Source organism: Orycteropus afer, unplaced genomic scaffold (genome assembly GCF_000298275.1).
Source record: "Orycteropus afer afer isolate SDZICR_OR568_19922 unplaced genomic scaffold, OryAfe1.0 scaffold00132, whole genome shotgun sequence".
Taxonomy (NCBI): Eukaryota; Metazoa; Chordata; class Mammalia; order Tubulidentata; family Orycteropodidae; genus Orycteropus; species Orycteropus afer.
The window spans coordinates 967,192-987,775 of NW_006921719.1; the positions used below are offsets into that span (position 1 = coordinate 967,192).

The 20,584-nt window shown below is 44.7% G+C and overlaps 1 protein-coding gene across 1 annotated transcript in view; it reads left to right on the forward strand.

Moving 5' to 3' along the window:
• Positions 1-20,584, forward strand: part of LOC103200570 (cell migration inducing hyaluronidase 1) — an 81,542-nt gene that overhangs the window by 43,869 nt on the left and 17,089 nt on the right. The window contains exons 13-21 of the mRNA XM_007945089.2: positions 4,802-5,007; positions 8,485-8,554; positions 10,724-10,852; positions 11,574-11,659; positions 12,688-12,819; positions 14,207-14,242; positions 14,324-14,479; positions 18,340-18,520; positions 19,882-20,097. Of these exons, the coding sequence (XP_007943280.1) occupies positions 4,802-5,007; positions 8,485-8,554; positions 10,724-10,852; positions 11,574-11,659; positions 12,688-12,819; positions 14,207-14,242; positions 14,324-14,479; positions 18,340-18,520; positions 19,882-20,097 (1,212 nt within the window). The remainder of the gene's footprint in view (positions 1-4,801; positions 5,008-8,484; positions 8,555-10,723; positions 10,853-11,573; positions 11,660-12,687; positions 12,820-14,206; positions 14,243-14,323; positions 14,480-18,339; positions 18,521-19,881; positions 20,098-20,584) is intronic.

The following is a 20,584-nucleotide window of genomic DNA, read 5'->3' on the forward strand; positions in this document are numbered from 1 at the left end:
TATGGAAGCAGACTGCCCCATCTCTCTCCTGTGGAGCAAGCAGCTGGTGGGTTTGAACCACTGACCTTTTGGTTATCAGCTGAGTGCTTTAACCACTGCACCACCAGAACTGCTTGGACAGTTGAAATGGGTATAGTCAATTCCTGTTTGTATTTGTTTTAAAAAGTGATTTATTTTTCTTGCTTATACAGCTTGATGGTGGAAATCATTACAAACAACTGGGGTGACAATGTGCCCTGGTTTGCACAGGACAGTCCATTTTATTCCTGTTGCCCCAGCATAATTACTAGTAGTGTCCCTTTCACTCTTGAAAATGCCCTGGTTCAGATGATGAATTAAATGGTCACACTCATTGAAAGAGTCTTCAATTGCCGAACAGAGCGGAGGAATTTTCTCCTTCATAATTGCATGCCTAAAGTCTACCTAAGAGCAGTGGAAGATTTCATATAGCTTTCAGGGATTGCATTTATGACTTCCAGCCATGAACAGGAAAGATATCTAGAATAACAAAGGGAAAAATGGAATTTGTGCAGAGAATGACACATTATTCTGGTTAGTGTGCATAGGGACCTGAGGCTACCCATAGCTTGTATGTGTCTCGTTTATCCATTTGCAACCTGTGTTACAGTTTAAATGTTTAATCCTTGGAAATGTTCTAATAAGGAACAATTTTAGAATGTTAGAGCTGGAAGGGACTTTAGAAGTCACCCAGCCACACAGGAGACACTCAGGCAAGTGACACATTAAGTTTGTGGCTGAGCCAAGATTGGAACTTACACCTTCTATCCTCAACCCAGTGCTTTCTTCTACCTTATAATGCTTCTCTTTGGACCCTATATACCTTCTCCACCCCACTTCTAATGAAAAGGAAGAAACACAATCCAAGGTGAGATGTCCCCCCTGCCTCTCGACACTGTTGAGTATTGATTAGTACTCAAGTTATGGAATCAGACACATCGGAAGTCAAGACCTTGTTCTGTCCCTGCAAAGGAAGTGCTCTTAGGCAGGTTGCTAAATCTCAGTATCATCTGCAGAAAGGGATAATCGTTGTGATAAGGATTAAATGAGATGATGTATGTAAACCATCTGACACCCGACCAACAGGTTTTTTCCTTCCTCTCAGTGAGGCATTCTGTGTAGCACATCTCAAGGGTGTTGAGAGGGAGTTTCTTTCCCAGGTATTTGAATAAGAATGTGCCTAAGTCTTCTTTAGGAGCTCTAGTAGCGTAGTGCCTAAAGACACTTGTCTGCTAACCAGAAGGCTGGAGGTTCAAACCCACCAGCCACTCCTTGGAAGGAAGATGGGGCAATCTACTTCCATAGTGATACTGCCTCGGAAACCCAAGGAGAGGTCACTATGAGTCAGGTCCGACTCGACAGCACATAATAACAACAACAAGTCTTCTTTGGAGTCTCTGGTGGCTCAAAAAGGAGCTCCGGTGGCATAGTGCATAAGGCATTTGACTGCTAACCAGAAAGTTGGTGGTTCAAACCCCCCAACCACTCTGCAGAAGGAAGACTGGAAAATCTATTTCCACAAAGATTTACCACCTCAGAAATTCAAAGTGGGTCACTATGAGTCAGAATCAACTCAATGGCAGTGAGTTTGGTTTGGTGGCTCGAAAAGTTAATGGTTTTCAGTAGCTAACTAAAAGGTTGGTTATTTGAGTTCACCCAGAGGTGCCTAGGAAGAAAGGCCTGGCAATCTACTTCCAGAAAAATCACCCACTGAAAACCCTATGGAGCACAGTTCTACTCTGACATGCAGGAGGTTGCCATGAGTTAGAATTGACTGGTTGGGTTTTTTTTTTTTTTTTTTAAATTCATTATTCATTCCCATTCAAAGAAGAGCCATCCAATGTATAGTCCAGATAGTGGGCAAGTGGCTGCATAAGATTGAAAAAGAGTCATGGCTAGAGGCAGGAGGCCTGGGTCAGAACAATGTTCCCCCACACACATAGCCACTGAGTGCTCCAGAAGCTCCACATCCCTTCTGTGGACATCATTGTCCTCCTCTCTAAAGTGAAGGCATTAGACTTGATCCCTGAGGTCCCTGCCAGCTCAAACAGCCTATGTTCCTTGTTTTTCCCTCCAATGCTTGTCTTTCCAGGCTATTTATAACAAACTTTCATAGCTTTTCACAGGAAGAAAGGGAGCAGCCCCATTCAATGACCTTGGTATTGACTGAAGTGCTTATTGAGGGTCTGAATAGGAGTCAGGATAATGCCCTTGACTATTACCAAAGATTAAGGGAGGGACGCTGTTCAGGAGAACAGAAAGATTTCCTAAAACAAGAACGCTGATAGAGTGAATGGGCACCATTAGAAAATTGAATTTCCATTCCTGGTTTTGTATCTATAACCTGAGTGTGACCTTAAGCAAATCACTTAACTTCTCTGAGCATTATTTTCCTCATCTCTAAAAGAAAGAAAAAAATTATTAGAAAGTTCTGTGAGACATAAGTAAGATTAAAAGGTATAAGAGCCAGCCCAATGCTGGGACATGAGGGACCTGTTTACCAGATGCTTCCCAAGAAAGGTTGCCTGGGTGTTGGGAGAGTAGACTAGCTCTGTCATATGAAAGGCTTTAGAGGGAACTGGGGTTCTAACCTTAAATCAGTGCTTCTGAAAATAATGATTTTGTCTTCCCACCCCCCAGCAAATATTTGGCATTGCCTGGAGATGTTTTTGGTTATCACAGCTTAGGGTAGGACTGCTATTGTCATCTAGTGGATAGAGGCCAGAGATGCTGCTAAACATCCTACAATGTCCAGGGCAGCCCCTTAAGACATTAACAGTCCTGTGGGGGGAGTTGTCTATGGATGATAAGGATTTCCAGGGCCTGGCGTGGTGCTAAGGTCCTTAGGTGACACAAACAGTTTGTACTTGATTACTAACCTAAAGATTGGTTCAAACCCAACCAGCAGTACCACAGAAGAAAGGGCTGACAATCTGCTTCTGTTAAGATCACCGCCAAGAAAACCATATGAAACAGTTCTATTCTAATGCATGGAACCATGAGTCAGTATGAACTCTATGGCAACAGGTTTGGTTTGTTTTTGTTTTTGGCATTGTAGTAGGTACACTGATACGTGTGAGTTGAACAAATGCTATAGTGAAGCAGGAGCTCACCTCGTTTGCTGATGTAATTGGGAAGTCAGGACCCATGGGTAAGGATGAGGAAGGAAGATTTTAGTTAGAACAAGTAAAGTTTTTCTTACCATCCTCAGTGTCCCACGTGGGACAGGCCACATTGCGAGGTAATGAACATCTCATCTCTGGGGTGTTCAGGTAGGAACTGAATGCTTATTTATCAACAATGCTTTTGAACAGAGTCCAGCATCAGACAGGGAGGTAGGGCTCAGGCTAGTGGCCTTCTGAGGACCTTTTAGCTCTGAGATTGATGAATTCATAGAGATTCTGACCCAGAAGGGGCCTGTCTTAGTTTCCTAGGGCTACCATAACAAAATGCCACAAAGTCGGTAGCTTTAAAGAACAGAAATTTATTCTCACGGTTCTGGAGGCTATCAGTCTAATTCAGGGCTATGTTCTCTCTGTCAGCTCTAGGGGATGATCTTTCTTTGTGCCTTTCAGATTCTAGCTTGTAGCTGGATCCTCACTGGACACATCTGTCTTTCCCTTGTATGGTGGTTTAATGTCTATTCTCCACTTTTACAAGTCACTGCTCAGAAAGGATCAGGATTAGAACACACTATTCAGTAGGGCCTTGTTTAACTTAATTGACAGTAAAAAAAAGCTCCTATATCCAAAGAGGATCACATTCACAGACACAGGAGTTAGGATTCCAAAGTATCTTTTTTGGGGACACAATTCAATGCATATAAAAGCTTACAGTTGGTGGAGTTCAAGTCCTCTATTGTGTGGTGGGGTAAAGTGAGTTGAAGAGAGACTGGGAGTCTAGTCTGAGATCCTTGTGCTGGTTGGACGCACCACTAAGACAGCATCCCTGCTTCCATGACGTCCATCCCAATGATCTTCCTGCTTTCCCACACTGACTCTGTGATTCCCAGAGGAAAGTGAAGAGCTGGAGATTACAACCCTTTCTGGTTCTCTGCCCAGGGACTGTAAATGTGGCCCATGTGCAGTGTGGGCTGACAAGCCTACTTAGATTCATGAGTGAGGCCACAGTGAGAAACATCAACACTAGTCTTAATAAAAAGTCTACCTGGCTCAGCTCAGATGCTCCCTCCTAGGTGAAGTTCTTCCCACCACCCTTCCTCACTGGTCTTGCTCCTGTGTAATCCCTCCATGTTAAACCCTAGTAAGTTGTGTTCTTGTCTGGGTCCTGCACCAAAGCAGGCACACATGTCTCCTATCCATGTTTCTCTCCTCTTAGACCCAGACTCTCACATCTGACATGTTGTTCCCTTTCTACCCCATGGAGTCTTGGCTATAACATTGCCGACTGAATGGGACTTTAAAAAATCACCACTCCAGATATGACACCAGAAGTGCTCCACACAGGACCTGTTGTACAGCTGGTGTTCTTGAAGTGTTTATTGAGTGAATGAATATACCTGTTGCTGTCAAGTCAATTTCAACTCACAGTGGCCCTATAGGACAGAGTAGAAGTGCTCCATAGGATTTCCAAGGCTGTAATCTTTCCAGAAGCAGACTGTCATAGCTTTCTCCTGCAGAGTGGCTGGTGGGTTTGAACTTCTTACCTTTCAATTTGCAGTCAAGTGCTTAACCACTGCATCACCAGGGCTCCTTGAGTGAATGAATGAGCATGTGAATAATTGGACCCTGGATAAAATATCCCCTTATGTTGACCCTTGCAGATCAAGGATGTTGTGGGCTATAACTCTTTGGGCCACTGTTTCTTCACGGAAGATGGACCAGAGGAACGCAACACCTTTGACCACTGTCTTGGTCTGCTTGTCAAGGCTGGAACCCTCCTGCCCTCCGATCGGGATAGCAAGATGTGCAAAATGATTACAGAAGACTCTTATCCAGGATACATCCCCAAGCCCAGGCAGGACTGCAAGTAAGCTCCTCCCTTCCCCTCTGCACCCATGTGCCAGCCCCAGGCCAGTGCCCAGGAGAGCATGTGTGAGCTGTGCTCACTCAGCTCCTCAGCTCATCTTTCTACTTCTGCACTCAGGGATTCTGAGCCACTTGGACCTCACAGCCCTTAACCTGCTCACAGCTTCTGGGAAAGAAGGCAAGAATGTGCCTTCTCCCTTTTCAGTTTGCCTCCTGTGCATCAATTCTTGTCCAAGGAGAACCACTGTTCTCATCTGTGGGGCATTTCCTGCTGCCACTCAGTATTCCTTTGATGAAAGGAAGTGGCTGTCTCTTTGACTGCCATAATCTGAGCACACAAACCCCAACTGCATGGATCCATTTCTAGATGTGAGAGAGAGAGTGTGTGTAAGAGAGAAAGCACTTCCTGGGCAGTCAAACTTTCCCTTAGAATAGCTACTTTCCCAGCCTCTTTTTTTTTTTTTTAATTAGGATTTGGGTGAAGATTTACAGAGTAAATTCACTTTTCATACAGCAGTTCACATATACTTTGTCTCATGTCATTGACCAAAATTTACAATGCAGCAGCTCCCCTCCCACTTCCTCCCCATAGTTACCTCCTCCCAGCGTCCATCCCTTCATACTCTTCTGCACCCTGAGCTATCTCCCTGTGCATAAGCAGCCCTTCCTTCTCCCATGATTGTTCTCTCCAGGGCGTGTGTCTACTTGAGGTAAATGTTTAACTCACATGCCTGTACTTTGTTTGGCTGGAAACCACAGTTGTGGGTTCAATTCCAGATCTGAAGGGCAACTAGGGGCCATAGTCTCAGTGGTTACACCAGGCTCTATTGGACCAGAAAACCTGGTCCCCACCTTCTTCTTCTTTTTTTTTTTTTTGCCTCCAAACGATTTTGAGTTTTGTACCACATTGTTCTCCCTCTTTATGTAGGATCTCCTACATCCCTTCCAAGTGGATGGCAGTGGTAGCTGGGCACCATCTAGTTCTTCTGGTCTCATAGTTGTATAGGTTGTAGATCGGATGGTGTACCAGTCGCTAGGACTGATTGTTTCCATTAATTTTGGTTTTCTTCTTTCTTCTTGACGAGGAGAGACCTGTTGTTGCATCTAGATGGCAGCTTCCTAGCTTTTAAGGTCCCAGTCGCTACTCGCCAAAGTAGTAGGTGGAACAATGTTTTGTATAGTATGCTATGCCAATTGAGCTTGATGTCCCCTGCGACTATGGTCCCAAGCCCACAGGATCAACTACTCGGTCCCTCTGGGTAGCTGGCTGTGACCAAGTAATGACCATAACCTTGCCCCTTGTCAGCTCTACTATACACCTGGGAATTCTGATCATTCACATGAACTTATAGGCCCATTGTCTGCCAACCCTATATATGATCTTGGATACACTCTCCATTTAGACATACCTAATTGTTTAGCTTGTTCACCCATCTATCCATCCCTATACCCATGTTTGCTTTCACTGACAACTCAGTACTGTATATGCAAAGGGGTTCATATTTGTTGTCTGTACTGCCCATGTAACTCTCTATGTCTTTCTCATCCTCAATGCTGCCATATTGATCACTCACATTTGGTACATTGCCCTTCTCTTCACCCAAATCAATATTTATCTCTATCTATCTAACAGCATTCCCTCCCTTCCCCTCCCACCCCGGTAACCAACAAAGAAAATGTCCTCCAATAGATAAACCTTTCCTTAACTTTTACAATAACGGACTAATACAATATTTGTCCTTTTGTGACTGACTTATTTCGCTCAGCATAATGTCCTCCAAGTTCATCCACGTTATGCGGTGTTTTGCAGATTCTACATTATTCTTTAGCGTTGCATAGTATTCCATTGTGTGAATGTACCAAAGTTTGGTTATCCATTCCTCAGTTGTTGGACATCTAGGTTGTTTCCAAGTTTTGGCTATTGTAAATAGTGCTGCGATGAACATCGGCATGCATATATCTGTTCTTGTTATGGCTCTCACTTCTTTAGGGTATATACCTAGTAATGGGATGGCTGGGTCAAATGGTATTTGTATTTCCAACTTTTGAAGGAATCGCCATACTGCTTTCCACAATGGTTGTACCATTTTACAGTCCCACCAGCAGTGTATGAGAGTCCCAATCTCTCCACAACCTCGCCAGCATTTGTTATTTTCTGTCTTGTTGAACTTTGCTACTAGTGCTGGAGCAAGATGGTATCTCATTGTTGTTTTGATTTGCATCTCTCTAATAGCTAATGATCGTGAGCATTTCTTCATATGTTTGTTGGCCGCTTGAATATCCTCCTTGGTGAAGTGTCTATTCATGTCTTCTGCCCATTTTTTAATTGGATTGTTTGTCTTTTTGTTATTGAGGTGTTGGAGTGTTCTATAAATTCTAGAGATAAGTCCCTTGTCAGATATGTTATTACCAAATATTTTTTCCCAATCTGTAGGTTCTCTTTTGACTCTTTTGGAGAAGTCTTTGGAAGCACATAAAAATTTAATTTTTAGAAGGTCCCAATCATCTGGCTTCTCTTCTGTCCCAGCCTCTTTTGATTTTCATTTATTTTGTTTATTTTTTAAATTGTTATTGTGATTTGGGTGAGATTTTATAGAGCAAATTCATTTTCCATACAGCAGTTCATACACATTTTGTTTCCTGACATTGACTGCAATTCCCCACAATGTAAGGGCTGTCTTCTCACTTCCTCCCCATAGTTACCTCTTCCCTGTGTCCTTCCCTCTCATGCACTCTTGCCCCCAAGCTATCTCCCTAGGCAAACACTCCCCTTCTGTTCTCCTATGATGCTCCAAGGAGTGAATCTACCTGATGTAAATGTTCACCCTATATGCCTGTCTATTGCTTGACTGGAAGCCACAGGAGTGAGTTCAGTTCCTGGTCTGAAGGGTAACTAGGGGCCATAGTCTCAGGGGTCACACCAGGCTCTATCAGACCAGCAAACCTGGTCTTTTTTTTAATTATTATTTTTAATGATTTTGAGTTTTGTTCCACACTGTTCTCTCACTCTACCCAGGCTCTCCTGCACCAATCCCTTTTGAGTGGTTCACAGTGGTAGCTGGGCACCATCTAGTTCTTCTGCTCTCATGGTCATATAGGCTGAGGACTGCATGGTCTACCAGTCCCTTGAACTGTTTCCATGTGTCTTTGGTTTACATTCTTCTTTGCTCTGGATGAGGAGAGAACCATTGTTACATTTAGAAGATTTTCATTTAGTTTAGAGTCAACCTCAGACTTCTCCCTCAAAGTACTTTTACCTGGAAGGGCCACACCTTTTTCAAGTTCTGAATTTTTAAATGCTTACATGCAATGCACTTGAACAAGAAAACTGGGTTTCAGATCAACAAATTAATGATTTCTTAGATCTCTGATAAGAGGCTTTTCAAACCAATATTAAAATATCTGACATGTGCCTCTCAGAATGAGAGCTGGTGGCCTTTTACATGATGCCATTCAATCTCTTGCCCCCTACCCCTAGTGCTGTGTCCACCTTCTGGATGGCCAATCCCAACAACAACCTCATAAATTGCGCTGCTGCAGGATCTGAGGTGAGCAGAAATATCCCTTCTTTGACAGAATGTAAGGATGTGGATTGGGGTGGGCAATGGCTAGGACTAACACTTGTGCTTACCTTGAAATGTGTGTGTTTGGTTTGGAGCCCAAAGTCAAGGTATCTATGCAGTCAGGTGTAACTAGATTAAGGAAAAAACACCCAGACTAGGGTTAGGGTGAAATTTGGTTTTAAGTGATGGCTCTGTCACTTCACAATCCTAAAGATCATAGTTAACTGAGTACTAAGCACTTTATGAGTAACAGCTCATTATTAGAATTAAATTATTTTAGCTTAGAATGGTGCCTGGTATGCACAGTTTATCCTCATTATTCTTGGATTTTGTTTTTGCAAATTTGCTTAGTTGCTTACATTTATTTGTAACCCCTAAATCAATATCTGTAGTGCTTTTGTGGTCATTTGGTGACATGCATATGCACAGAGTGGCATAACCCTTGAGTTGTCCTGTGTGCAGTTCCCAGCTGTGGTCAGACAAGACCGGGCTGGTATTCAATAATTCATTATCTCCAAGGACTTTATTGAACATGCTACTATTAGCTTCTATTGAGCCAGTCACACACACACACACACACACACACACACACCCCGCCAACTGGTGGCAATTCATGCACAATGGAATGAAACACTGCTTGGTCCTGTGCCATCCCCATGATCAGTTGCAGATTAGACTGTTGTAATCCATAGAGTTTTAACTAGGTAATTACTGGAAATAGATTGTCAGGCCTTTCTTCCTAGTCTTTCTGAAAGCTCTGCTCAAACTTGTTTAGCATTATAGCAGCACTGACGCCTCCACTAACAGATGGGTGGTAGTATTAGACAGGAATTAAAATTGGGTTTCCCATGTGGGAGGTGAGAATTCTATTCTGAACTACCATACTAAACCAAACCAAACTCACTGCCATAGAGTAGATTTGACTTATAGCAACCCCTCCTTGGGTTTCAAGGCAGAATGTCTTTGGAAGTAGATTGCCCAATCTTCCTTCTGAGGAGTGGCTGGTGGATTTGAACCATCAGCCTTCTGGTTGCAGTCAAATACTTTAGGCACTATGTCACAAGAGCTCCCTCTGAACTACCAGTGACCCCTGTTACTATGAATAACAAGAATTGACTGTATATGTTCTAAGCTGAAAAAAAATAATTTTTGCATCTACCCTATGAGGTAGGTGCTATCATTACCCTCATCTGACTAGTGAGGAAGCTAAGGTGGGTAGAGCTAATGTATGCAGGGGATACACATGGGGGGAAGAGGTAGGCAGGGCACAAATGACATTCTGTCTATGTAGCCTGTGCTCCTGCTAACCCTTCTATGAGTTTTACCTTCCTAGGGACTCTGAGCAAGTCAGGTGCTCTCTGGGTCTCAGCTTTCACATCTGTAGAGTGAAAAATAAAAGTCAAGACCAACAATGGAACTTCCTGCTCTGAGCCTACTGAGCCTCTGAAATCCTCCCATTAGTATCAGGAGCAGGAGTCTAAATCCTGCAGTGATGCTGAATTCCAGCAGTTCAGAACCCATAGCCACTGGAGTTGTTGTTGTTGTTATGTGCCGTCAAGTCAGAACCAACTCATAGCGACCCCTCCTTGGGTTTGCGAGGCGGTATCACTACGAAAGTAGATTGCCCCACCTTCCTTCCGAGGAGTGGCTGGTGGGTTTGAACTGCCAGCCTTCTGGTTAGCAGGCAAGTGCCTTAGGCACTATGCTACCAGAGCTCCTAGCCACTGGAGTTGTTGTTGTTGTTTTTATGTGCCGTCGAGTCGACCCCGACTCATAGCGACCCCTCCTTGGGTTTCCGAGGCAGTATCACTACGGAAGTAGGATTGCCCAACCTTCCTTCCGAGAAGTGGCTGGTGGGTTTGAACCGCCAGCCTTCTGGTTAGCAGGCAAGTGTCTTAGCCACTATGCTACCAGAGCTCCTTTTAGCCACTGGAGTAGGATCCTACAAAAGGTTTTAACAGTCAGGGTGGGCCCTAAGTACATTTGCCTCATACTTTTCTCTATATCCCTTTTGGGCCTAGACCATACGGAGCTGTGTTTGGGGATGGACAGTCCTGTTTGAGTGATAGCACTAGATCTGCCTTTTGCATAGGCCACTTGGTCACCCTGATGAGCTGGTGCTGAATTCTGTGCCCTTGTACCCTCCCCCAACAGGAAACTGGATTTTGGTTCATTTTCCACCATGTACCGACAGGCCCCTCGGTGGGAATGTACTCCCCAGGTTATTCAGAGCACATTCCACTGGGAAAATTCCATAACAATCGAGCACATTCCAACTACCGGGTAAGTCTTTCCAGACTGCACCTCTCTGGCCAGCCTATTGGTTCTCCTGGCCTAGGGCTGCAGCTGATTAGTGCTGGGACAGCCACTTGGCTACTGATGGGAACAACTGCATTCCTGGCACGGGTCTCTAGAAACAGAGCAGCCTTCCGAGGCTCTTGGCCACTGGCGTTCTTCACAATAAGCTCCTGGGCAGTTCTTGAATCAGCATTGACTTAGCATCTGGCCAGAGTCCTAAGGGGAAGGTGTGCCTTCACTCAGGCTGATGTGAGGAGGGCTTCTCCTACTGGTGTCACCTGAGCTAGGCACCTGAGTTTGGTTTTGCCATTTACTTGGTGGGGATGGGTTTAGTGTCGACTAAGCTAAAGAAAATCAAGACTTGATTCTGAAGGAAGGTGCAGGTAGCATTCTGTCCTCTGTTTCTTTTTATTTTGTTTCTTGGGACTTAGCTGTGCGGCCTTGAACAAGTTACTTAACCTCTCTAGACCTCAGTTTCCTCACTTGTACCTCAAAGAGAACACCTTATTCCAGATTTGGTCTGAGCAATGCAGAACAGGACAGGCTCTTCACCTCCCACACTGCAGAATCTCTACTTCTATTAATGCAGCCTGAGACCAGAGCTGGTTTTCCTGGAACATTCAGGAGTATGTAATGAGGCTGAGTGTGAGAAGATGCCTGTAGCCTGCAGTTGAAACTGATGTGTCCCTATGTCTCCTCTCCCCAGGCTGGCATGATCATAGACAATGGAGTCAAGACTACCGAGGCCTCTGCCAAGGACAAGCGGCCCTTCCTCTCCATCATCTCTGCCAGGTTAGCAACCCTCAGGAATGCATATACTCTACATTGACCTCTTGACCCAGGTCCTTACTCTCCCTCACTCATTCATTCATTCATTCATTCAGCAAGGATCTGCTGAACATTTTTCCTTTGCCTGGCATTGAGCTAGTTACTGTGAGTGTCATGGTGAAAATCTGAGCAAGGCAAAGTCAAAATCTCAAAAGTATAGAATTCAGGTTCCAGCAGCCAAAGAGAATAGATTCCCAGAGCTTTTTAGATCCCTCAGCAAATGCCAGTCCCTGGAAAGTCAACAGGCATGACCAGGGCCATAGCAAGTTGGGCTAGACTAAGAAGGTGAAGAGAAAAAGAAGAAAGCAATTTCAATATCAAATAAAGGGGCAGCAATGTGTAGACTATGCCTATAAATAAATCTGGGGCCTGGTTGAAGGCCAGGGGCTGCTTTTAAAAGGTTCTGTCCCAACCTCAAGGTAATTAGCAAAACCAATACCCTTTTAAGAGATCAATTGCTTGGTCTCCATCAAAAGTGGGTAATGCTAGTGACATGATGATGTTTATGAAAGACTTTCACAGGCCCGGACATCCATGAGTATCAGCCTTATCACTCCTTTTTGTGGCTGAGAAGCTGAGGCCCAGAAAAGGCATCAGCTCAAGGTCACCTACAATTAGCAGGAGAACTGGCTGTCTCAAGACTATCCCCCCAGGCCACATGAGCCACATTTCATGTCTGATTTAGGACAGCTGTCAGAACTTTCCTCTGCTCTATGACCCCTCCTGGGGAGAGGTCTTCTATGGTGCTGATGGACAACAGTAGTGACAGTGTCTGTCTTGTGCATGGGGCTGGGCCTGGAGAAAAGATCTCCTCTTGCTTCTGAGATGAGCTCAGATAGTTCAATCCTGAGCCCAGGCAATGCCATTGGTTTTCATTTAGTTGGTGTCTTCCTGGGCACTCTGAATAGAGAGGAGCTCACAAAACCTAGGAAGAATCCAATCCAGGAGTTCCCCCAAACCACTAACTGTGCCATTCCACTGGTGTGTTCTAGATACAGCCCTCACAAAGATGCCGACCCACTGAAGCCCAGGGAGCCAGCCATCATCAAGCATTTCATTGCCTACAAGAACCAGGACCATGGGGCCTGGCTGCGGGGCGGGGATGTGTGGCTGGACAGCTGCCGGTGAGCTGGGAGCTCGTGGGGTTCACACAAGAGGGGGTGACCCCCTTCCCCTGGGCATGGAGAGAGGCAAGAAGGGAGAGAGTAACCAATACATACTGAAATTTGGTTTTCTGGGATTCCCAACCAGATAGGGACATAAAATGGTGTCAGGAAGTGACCAAAACCACTAAAATCAACATATTGACTTTAGCCTGCAATGCCAAGTGTTATGGGTCACGATTTGCCCCTGAATAGCCACCAGGCTTAAGGAGTTATGGTGGCACTGGGGTTAAAGCATTGGGGCTCCTAACCAAAAGGTCATCTGTTCTAATCCACCAGCCACTCCATGTAAGAAAGATGAGGCAGTCTGCTTCTGTAAAGATTTACAGCCTTGGCTAGGAGAAGAGAGTTCCTGGTAGAGCCAACCAAGAGCAAGTGCAAAGGTGCTGAAGTGGGCAAGTGCTAGATACAGAGAGGTGACTGATGCCAAGAGAGACAATGGGGTAGAGGCAATAGAGAGGATCACAGGACAGCAAAAAATAAAAGTTCCCTATAGTTTTCTATGAAGTTGAACAAAAAATATTCTTTTTAAAATTTTGAGGAGTAGGGTGGGAAGGGAAGGGAAGGACAATTAAAAAAAAAAAAAAAAAAAAGATTTACAGCCTTGGAAACCCTATGCAACAGTTGTACTCTGTCCTATAGTGTTGCTAAGAGTTGGAATCAACTTGATGGCAGTGGGTTTGGTTTTTTTGATTAGTCACTGAGCTTGGCTTTTTTAAGGCCTCATGCCAGGACATGAAAGAGGGGAAGGAAACCAGCATATTCTGAGCACCTATAATGTGCCAAGCCCTTAGTTTAATTTATTTCTTACCATACTTCTCAAAGATATGAATTATATCTCCATTTTAGAGATGGTAAAGTGAAGCTCAGTTTAGTCAATTTCCCAAGGTCACACAACTCATAAACGGTTGAACTGGGACTTGAGACTCTGGTTCATCAGACTCTAAAATCCAAATGAAGAGGACAAGGAACACTGAGTTCTGATGTAGGGTCTCCGTAGACAGCCATTGGCCATTCTGGACAGGGACTAGAAGAGACAGGCAGCTGGAAGAGGTAGACTGGGAGAAGGACACACAAGAAACCCAGTTTGCAGGCTACTAACACAATGCAGTGTCCAACACTGAGAACCACTGGGTTCACAGAGACTGAATGGAAGAAGGCCTAGAATATCCCCTGATTGTACAGAATGGGAGAGCCACAACTCCCTCCACAAGCTGTCTGCTTATATAAGTTCTTTCCCCCATTCAGTATCAACAGTAAGACTGCAAGACAGGGAAGAGTCCTTTCCTCCATGTCTTCACTGAATGAAGAGTGAGAGAGTGTTTTGACTGTCTTCTCTTGTCCACAGGTTTGCTGACAATGGCATTGGCCTGACTCTGGCCAGGTAAGAACAGCTGTCATTTTGTTTGGTCCTTTTGTGGAGGTTGTCTCTGGACATGTCATGCCAAACATCTTCTTTCTACAGTGGTGGAACCTTCCCATATGATGATGGCTCCAAGCAGGAGATAAAGAACAGCTTGTTTGTTGGCGAGAGTGGCAATGTTGGGACAGAGATGATGGACAATAGGATCTGGGGCCCGGGCGGCTTGGACCACAGTGGAAGGACCCTGCCTATAGGCCAGTAGGTTTGCAACCATGGTGGCTTCTTTATTCTGCATGCCTTAACCTAGTAGTAGCAATGGAAGAGAAGGTACTAAGTGATGATTTCTACCTCCTGAATATGGCTTCCCTTTTGTCTATCGAGAAATTGTTGAAGCAATACAGATTAAATAGCAGTAACATAAAATCTGAAATGGAAAGAGAGAAAGTGAACAAGAAAAACATTGCTGAGTATGAGCCAACAAGGTGACATTGTCATCAAAATGTAAAATGTGGTCCTGGGCTACACTGATGGGAATTCAGTATCCAGGATGAAGGACTGTGGGTCTCAGTCCTCTCTGACTACAACACCCACTTGGAACAATTCATTGACTTCTGAGGATGGTAGATGATAGAGTCAGGCCAAAGTACCTGTAATGTAGAAGAACCAAGAAGATGACAAAATCTAAAGCCATGTCACATGCAGATTGAAATTTTCGACTAGGAGATAGGAACATACTTGGGGGGGGGACAATATGAGAGGTGTTGTCACATATTCTTGGGACCACCATGCACCCAACAGGCTATGTTCATTCTAAACCCACTACCACTGAGTTGATTCCAACTCCTAACAACCCTGTAGAACAGAGTAGAACTGCCTTATAGAGTTTTCAAGGCTGTAAATCTTCATGGAGGCAGACTGCCTCATCTTTCTCCCAAGAAGTGGCTGGTGGGTTTGAACAAATGATCTTTTGGTTAACAGGCCAGTCCTTTAACCACCGCACTACCAGACAAGTTCTACGTGGGTCCTAAAAGATAGATTTGGTTTGGTGTGGGATAGATTTTTCTAAAAGCCAGGCCTCTTCAACAACAGAGCAGCAGAACTGTTTTGAGGAGTCATAGGCTTTCATTTGCTAGAGGATTTCAAAGTTTGGATGACAACCAGGTAGCTGGAGAATGGAGTGGGAGACTTGGAAAGCTGATGAGCTGTCATCATGATGAGCTGTTCAGTTCTTCAGAAATCCACAGCCTGGGTCAGCAGTGAGGAGACTCTCTCTACCTTCTCAAGATAGTTCTGCTCAGAAGAAAATTCAAGCCAGAGAGCAATGCTCTGAGCCAGGAAGCAGCATGATAGGCCCAATTCTCCTGGTGCTAAGATCAGCCCTTCCTGTCCCTCTTTCTCTAGGAAAATATAATTACTGTCACTATAGTCAGGACACGAGATATACCCAGGCCTGAAACCCCCAAACCAAATGGACATTTATCTTATAAAAGACTTTGCAAGGGCAGAATCGCAGCCTCTCTGGCACGTGCTGTTGGAAAGTCCTTGCTTCTGTCTATGCTAAGTGATGTAGCAATCCCTTCATATCATTTTTATGAGCAACTCTGAGTCTGCATATTTGGGGTTTCTTTGCTGAAAGTTACCAGCCTCCCAGGGCCAGAATTTTCTGATGACTTCCAGAGGTGAGCTTGTTTATAGAAACCTGACCCGGATGTCAGATGCAGGCAAGTTCTTCAAACTGTATTTGAAAGCAGGAACCAAGCAAAGCCTGTGCAGTCCTCCTCATGGGTCATTAATCCTATATAGGACTGGGTTGGGACCTAAAGGTAAAGTAAACACATGATTTAAATATAGAGCTAGTAAGAATGGGCTGTCACTAAAATACCTTAAATGGAAAAATACATGGAGCTATCCCATGAATACCAGGATTCGAGGCGATGGTGTCAAGTCAATTAAAAATATAAAAATGTAGAAATGCAAAGGAGTCCTTGGTATCCACTGAAGGCACAGTGCCAAGACTTGTGTGAGTAGGAACTTCTCCAAGAAACTGTAAGGGGAGCCTGGAGTCAAAGGTTGAGGCCATCTGGAGTACGCAACCTCTCCTCCACAGCCAGATTCCTTTTCTCCTTCCTTTTCCTCTTTCCATCCTTTCTTCTTTACGTCCCCTGTGGATAGGGAGGGTCCTGACCCAGAGTGGAGACACTAGTATAAACACAAAAGTTGGACTTGGAGACTTTGTAAGCCTAGAGTTGGGGCTAGGCCCAAGAAGGAGAAAGCTGGGCTGTGGAGTCCTCCAGGAATCCCAACCAGCCTCACTCAGTTCCTTGCTTCCCATTCCTGCTCAGGAGTCCAAGGTAATGGGAGGAGCATCTCTGAGCAACCTGCCCTGCCAGACCCAAGACAAATTTCCAAGTCACCAGTTCTTCTCCAGTCTCTCCATTGCCATGTTCTTTCCCCTGCCTCCCAGGTCCTTAGGGCCTGCTTGTCGTCCTCCTATGTCCACAGTCTTGCCTTCCCAGTGGGACCTCCCCTCCTTTGTTGTTGCTAGCTGCTGTTGAGTTGGTCCCTGACTCATAGTGACCCCATGTGTTATAGAATAGAACTGTTCCATTGGGTTACCTTTATAGAAGCAGATTGCCAGGCCTTTCTTCAGCAGAGCTGCTGGGTGGGTTCAAACTGCCAACCTTTTGGTTAGTAAGCTATCGCAAACTACTTGTGCCACTCAGGCTTATTGCTTCTTCTTCTGGGGCTATTCAAAAAGTTATACCATAATTACTCTTACCATGTCTTTTTCACTTTCCAGTCTGTGTCCCTCCTCTCCCCTGTTTCCCAAACCCATCATATTCCCAATCAAAAGACTTACTCAAAGAGGAGAAGTTCATGTAGATCTTAAACTTATTTAATTATTATAACCACTAAGATGAAGGCAACAATGACTAAGAGGTCTGCCTCCCAAGGGACGTGATACTGGCACTCTCTAATAGGATTTACAGTATTTATCCAATGACTCTTCATATTATGGGAAAATTGGAGGAAATAATTGAGTAGGGGACCATTCCCAAACACTAATGGAGCAACTACACAAGTAAACATTCATTCATCCAGCAAACATTCATTTACTGACACTTACTGTGCCCATAAATGCTTTTTTTTTTTTTTTTTAATTGTGATGTGGGTGAAAGTTTACAAAACGAATTCATTTTCCATACAATAGTTCATACACATTATTTTTTCATGACATTGATTGCAATCCCCATAATGTAACAGTTCTCTACCCACTTCCTCCCTGTGGTTACCTTTTCCTCATGTCCTTCTTTCCTGTGCATTTCTGCCCTCTAAACTATCTCCCTATGCAAATACTGTCCTTCTGATCTCCCATGGTTGATTATTCTAAGGAGCGCACCTACCTGGTGTAAATGTTCACCTTATACACCTGTCTATTGTTTGGCTGGAAGCCATGGGGGTGAGTTCAATTCCAGGCCAGAAGAGTGACTAGGGGCCATAGTCTTGGGGGTTTCATCAGTCTCTATCAGACCAATAAGTCTGATCTTTTTTATGATTTTGAGTTTTGTTTCACATTTTTCTCCCACTCTATTCAGGATCTCCTGGTTTGATTCCTTTCTGAGTAGTTGACAGTGGTAGCTAGGAACCATCTAGTTCTTCTGGTTTCAGGGTCATGTAGGCTGAGATTCAAATGGTCCACCAGTTCCTTGAACTAATTATTTTTATGCGTCTTTGGTATTCTTCGTTCTTTGCTCTGAATGAGGAGAGACCGATTGTTCCATTTTATATGGCCACTTGCAAACTTTTAAGACCCCAGTCTCTACTCACCAAAGTAGGATATAGAACAATGTTTCTGTGTAGTATATTACACCAATTGAGCTTCATGTCCCCCGTGACCTTGGTCCCGAGCCTGTGGGCCCAATGACTCTTCCCTCGAAGCATTTGGCTGTGGCCATAAATTATTTATGAATGAATTAGGGAATCAATAGTATCTAGGACAGGGGGAGCAGCTGGAGGTAGGGATTAGGAATGGCTTTGCCCAAAAGGTCTCTGTTACCAACTCCCTCAGAGGGTATAAACAACATGGCAGCACAGCCTGATGTTCCTTAACTCCATAGGAATTTTCCAATCCGAGGAATTCAGTTCTACGATGGCCCCATCAACATCCAGAACTGCACATTCCGAAAGTTTGCGGCTTTGGAAGGCCGGCACACCAGTGCCCTGGCCTTCCGCCTGAACAACGCCTGGCAGAGCTGCCCCCATAACAACGTGACCAACATTGCCTTTGAGGATGTCCCGGTGAGTGAGGCTCCAGGGCAGACTCCCTACAAACCCAGACTTTGGGCAGTGATTCACAAGTCTCCTGGGGCCTGGAGTTTGAGCCGTTGCCACCACCACAGGGGTTGAACAGCCTTCTCCAAGCAGGCTGGGCCACGTCCCAGTTCTCTCTGCATCCAAACTGGAAAAGTACAAGGGTAGGTTGCCCCACAGGTCATGTCTGGGTGAATGCCCGTTTGCCTTCACCCTGTTTTAAACTCACCCAAGTTGTAAGAACCTTATGCTAGACTCAGGTTCTGAGGATATTCCTCCAAGGGTCTTGATCTGGACATACTTTGTACTATAACTAGCCCACCTGATTTAGCACAATTAATCTAAAAATATTCAGCAGTTTCCAAGAGATGCCTTTTCTGAAGATGCTGTTTTCTCCCTGAAAGTGGGATAGGAACAAAGGCCTCCTTGCCATGGATGAATCCATAGACTAGGAGCTGTGGTTGGGGAGATCAGGACAAAGGGTGCCCTTTGAGACTAGGCAGGTTCAGACCCCTTGGTGCATTGTCTTCAGGTTATAGATTTCCCAGACCTTTCCTTCCTCCTCTGTGCTCCTGCCCTTTGTCTGTCTGCCCCCTTACTGGCAGGCCAGGGAAAACGGAGTGAAAATCAAGTTACTTAATTTCTTTACTCAGGCCACTGTGGGCCTGAAAGAGGTCATGGAAATCTCCAAGCACTCACTCTAAAAAACTCTTCCTAAAACCACACACATTCTCTCACACATATGCCCACACAAATAGTTATACTTTCTCATACATTCTCCACACACCTTCCTTTCTCCTCTCTCTCTCTCTCTCTCAGACACACACACACACACACACAATCTTACACACATATTCTTTCTCATGCAATCATCCCCCACCCCACCCCACCCCACCCTCTCTCTCTCTTTCCCTCAGACACACACATTCTCACACATATATATACACTTTCTCATACAAACATTCACTGTATAGACCTCTCTCTTCCTGTTTTTCTCATTCTCTCTCACACACATATGCTGATTTCTAAGTCCTCCCCTTTTCTGATCTGTGCCATCTTTTGAGCTTGTGTATCTCTGGTTCACTCACATCAGCTGGCCCTCCAGGCAGCAGAAGCCAAAGTAATGCCCTGGGTCTGGTAGTTGAGGCACAGTGAACACTGGCTGTTTTTCTGGCTCCCTCTAAGAGGTCAGCCATGTGGTTTCCTCCAGTGCCCAAGAGCCTCTTTGGTTTGGCTGGTTTGTAATGTCAGCGGAAATCGGAAACCTTGCCCTAGCCTGATGACGGCTGCAGTTTCCTTTCACCTTCTGGCCCTTCTGGCCCAACCTAACTTTCCTGGGCTCTGTTTAGATTACTTCCAGAGTGTTCTTTGGAGAACCTGGGCCTTGGTTCAAACAGCTGGACATGGATGGGGATAAAACATCTGTGTTCCATGACATCGATGGCTCCGTGTCAGAGTACCCTGGCTCCTACCTCACCAAGGATGACAACTGGCTGGTGCGGCACCCTGACTGCATCAACGTGCCTGACTGGAGAGGAGCCATCTGCAGTGGGCGCTATGCACAGGTAGGATGGCAGGGGCACCTCCCTGGGGACCAGTCACTCACTCATGCAACAAGCATTTAGTGAGTGTCTACTGTGTTGCCTGAGTCTGTGCTGGGTTAGAAAGAAATATAGCGTTCTTTTTCTCTTTCTTTCTTTCTTTCGCTCCCTTCCCCTCTTACTCAGTAGGATTTTCACAAAGTCAAAGTGAAAATGCTTTGTAAGCATAATGCTTAGAAGAAAAGTACTCTGAGTTCAAATGCTTGGATTCAAGTCAGGCACCAACACTTACCAACTATGTGACCTTGAACAAGTTACTTAAACTCTTGTTGCTTCCATTTTTTTTTTTTTTTTTATCTGTAAAATTGGCATAGTAATTGAACTGCCTTGATGAGATTATGAGGGTGGGTTCAAATAATGCAAGTTAATTGCTTAGACCAGAATCTGGACTGTTTAATAGAAATATAATGTCAGCCACATAAACTGAACCAAACTCATTGCCACTGAGTCC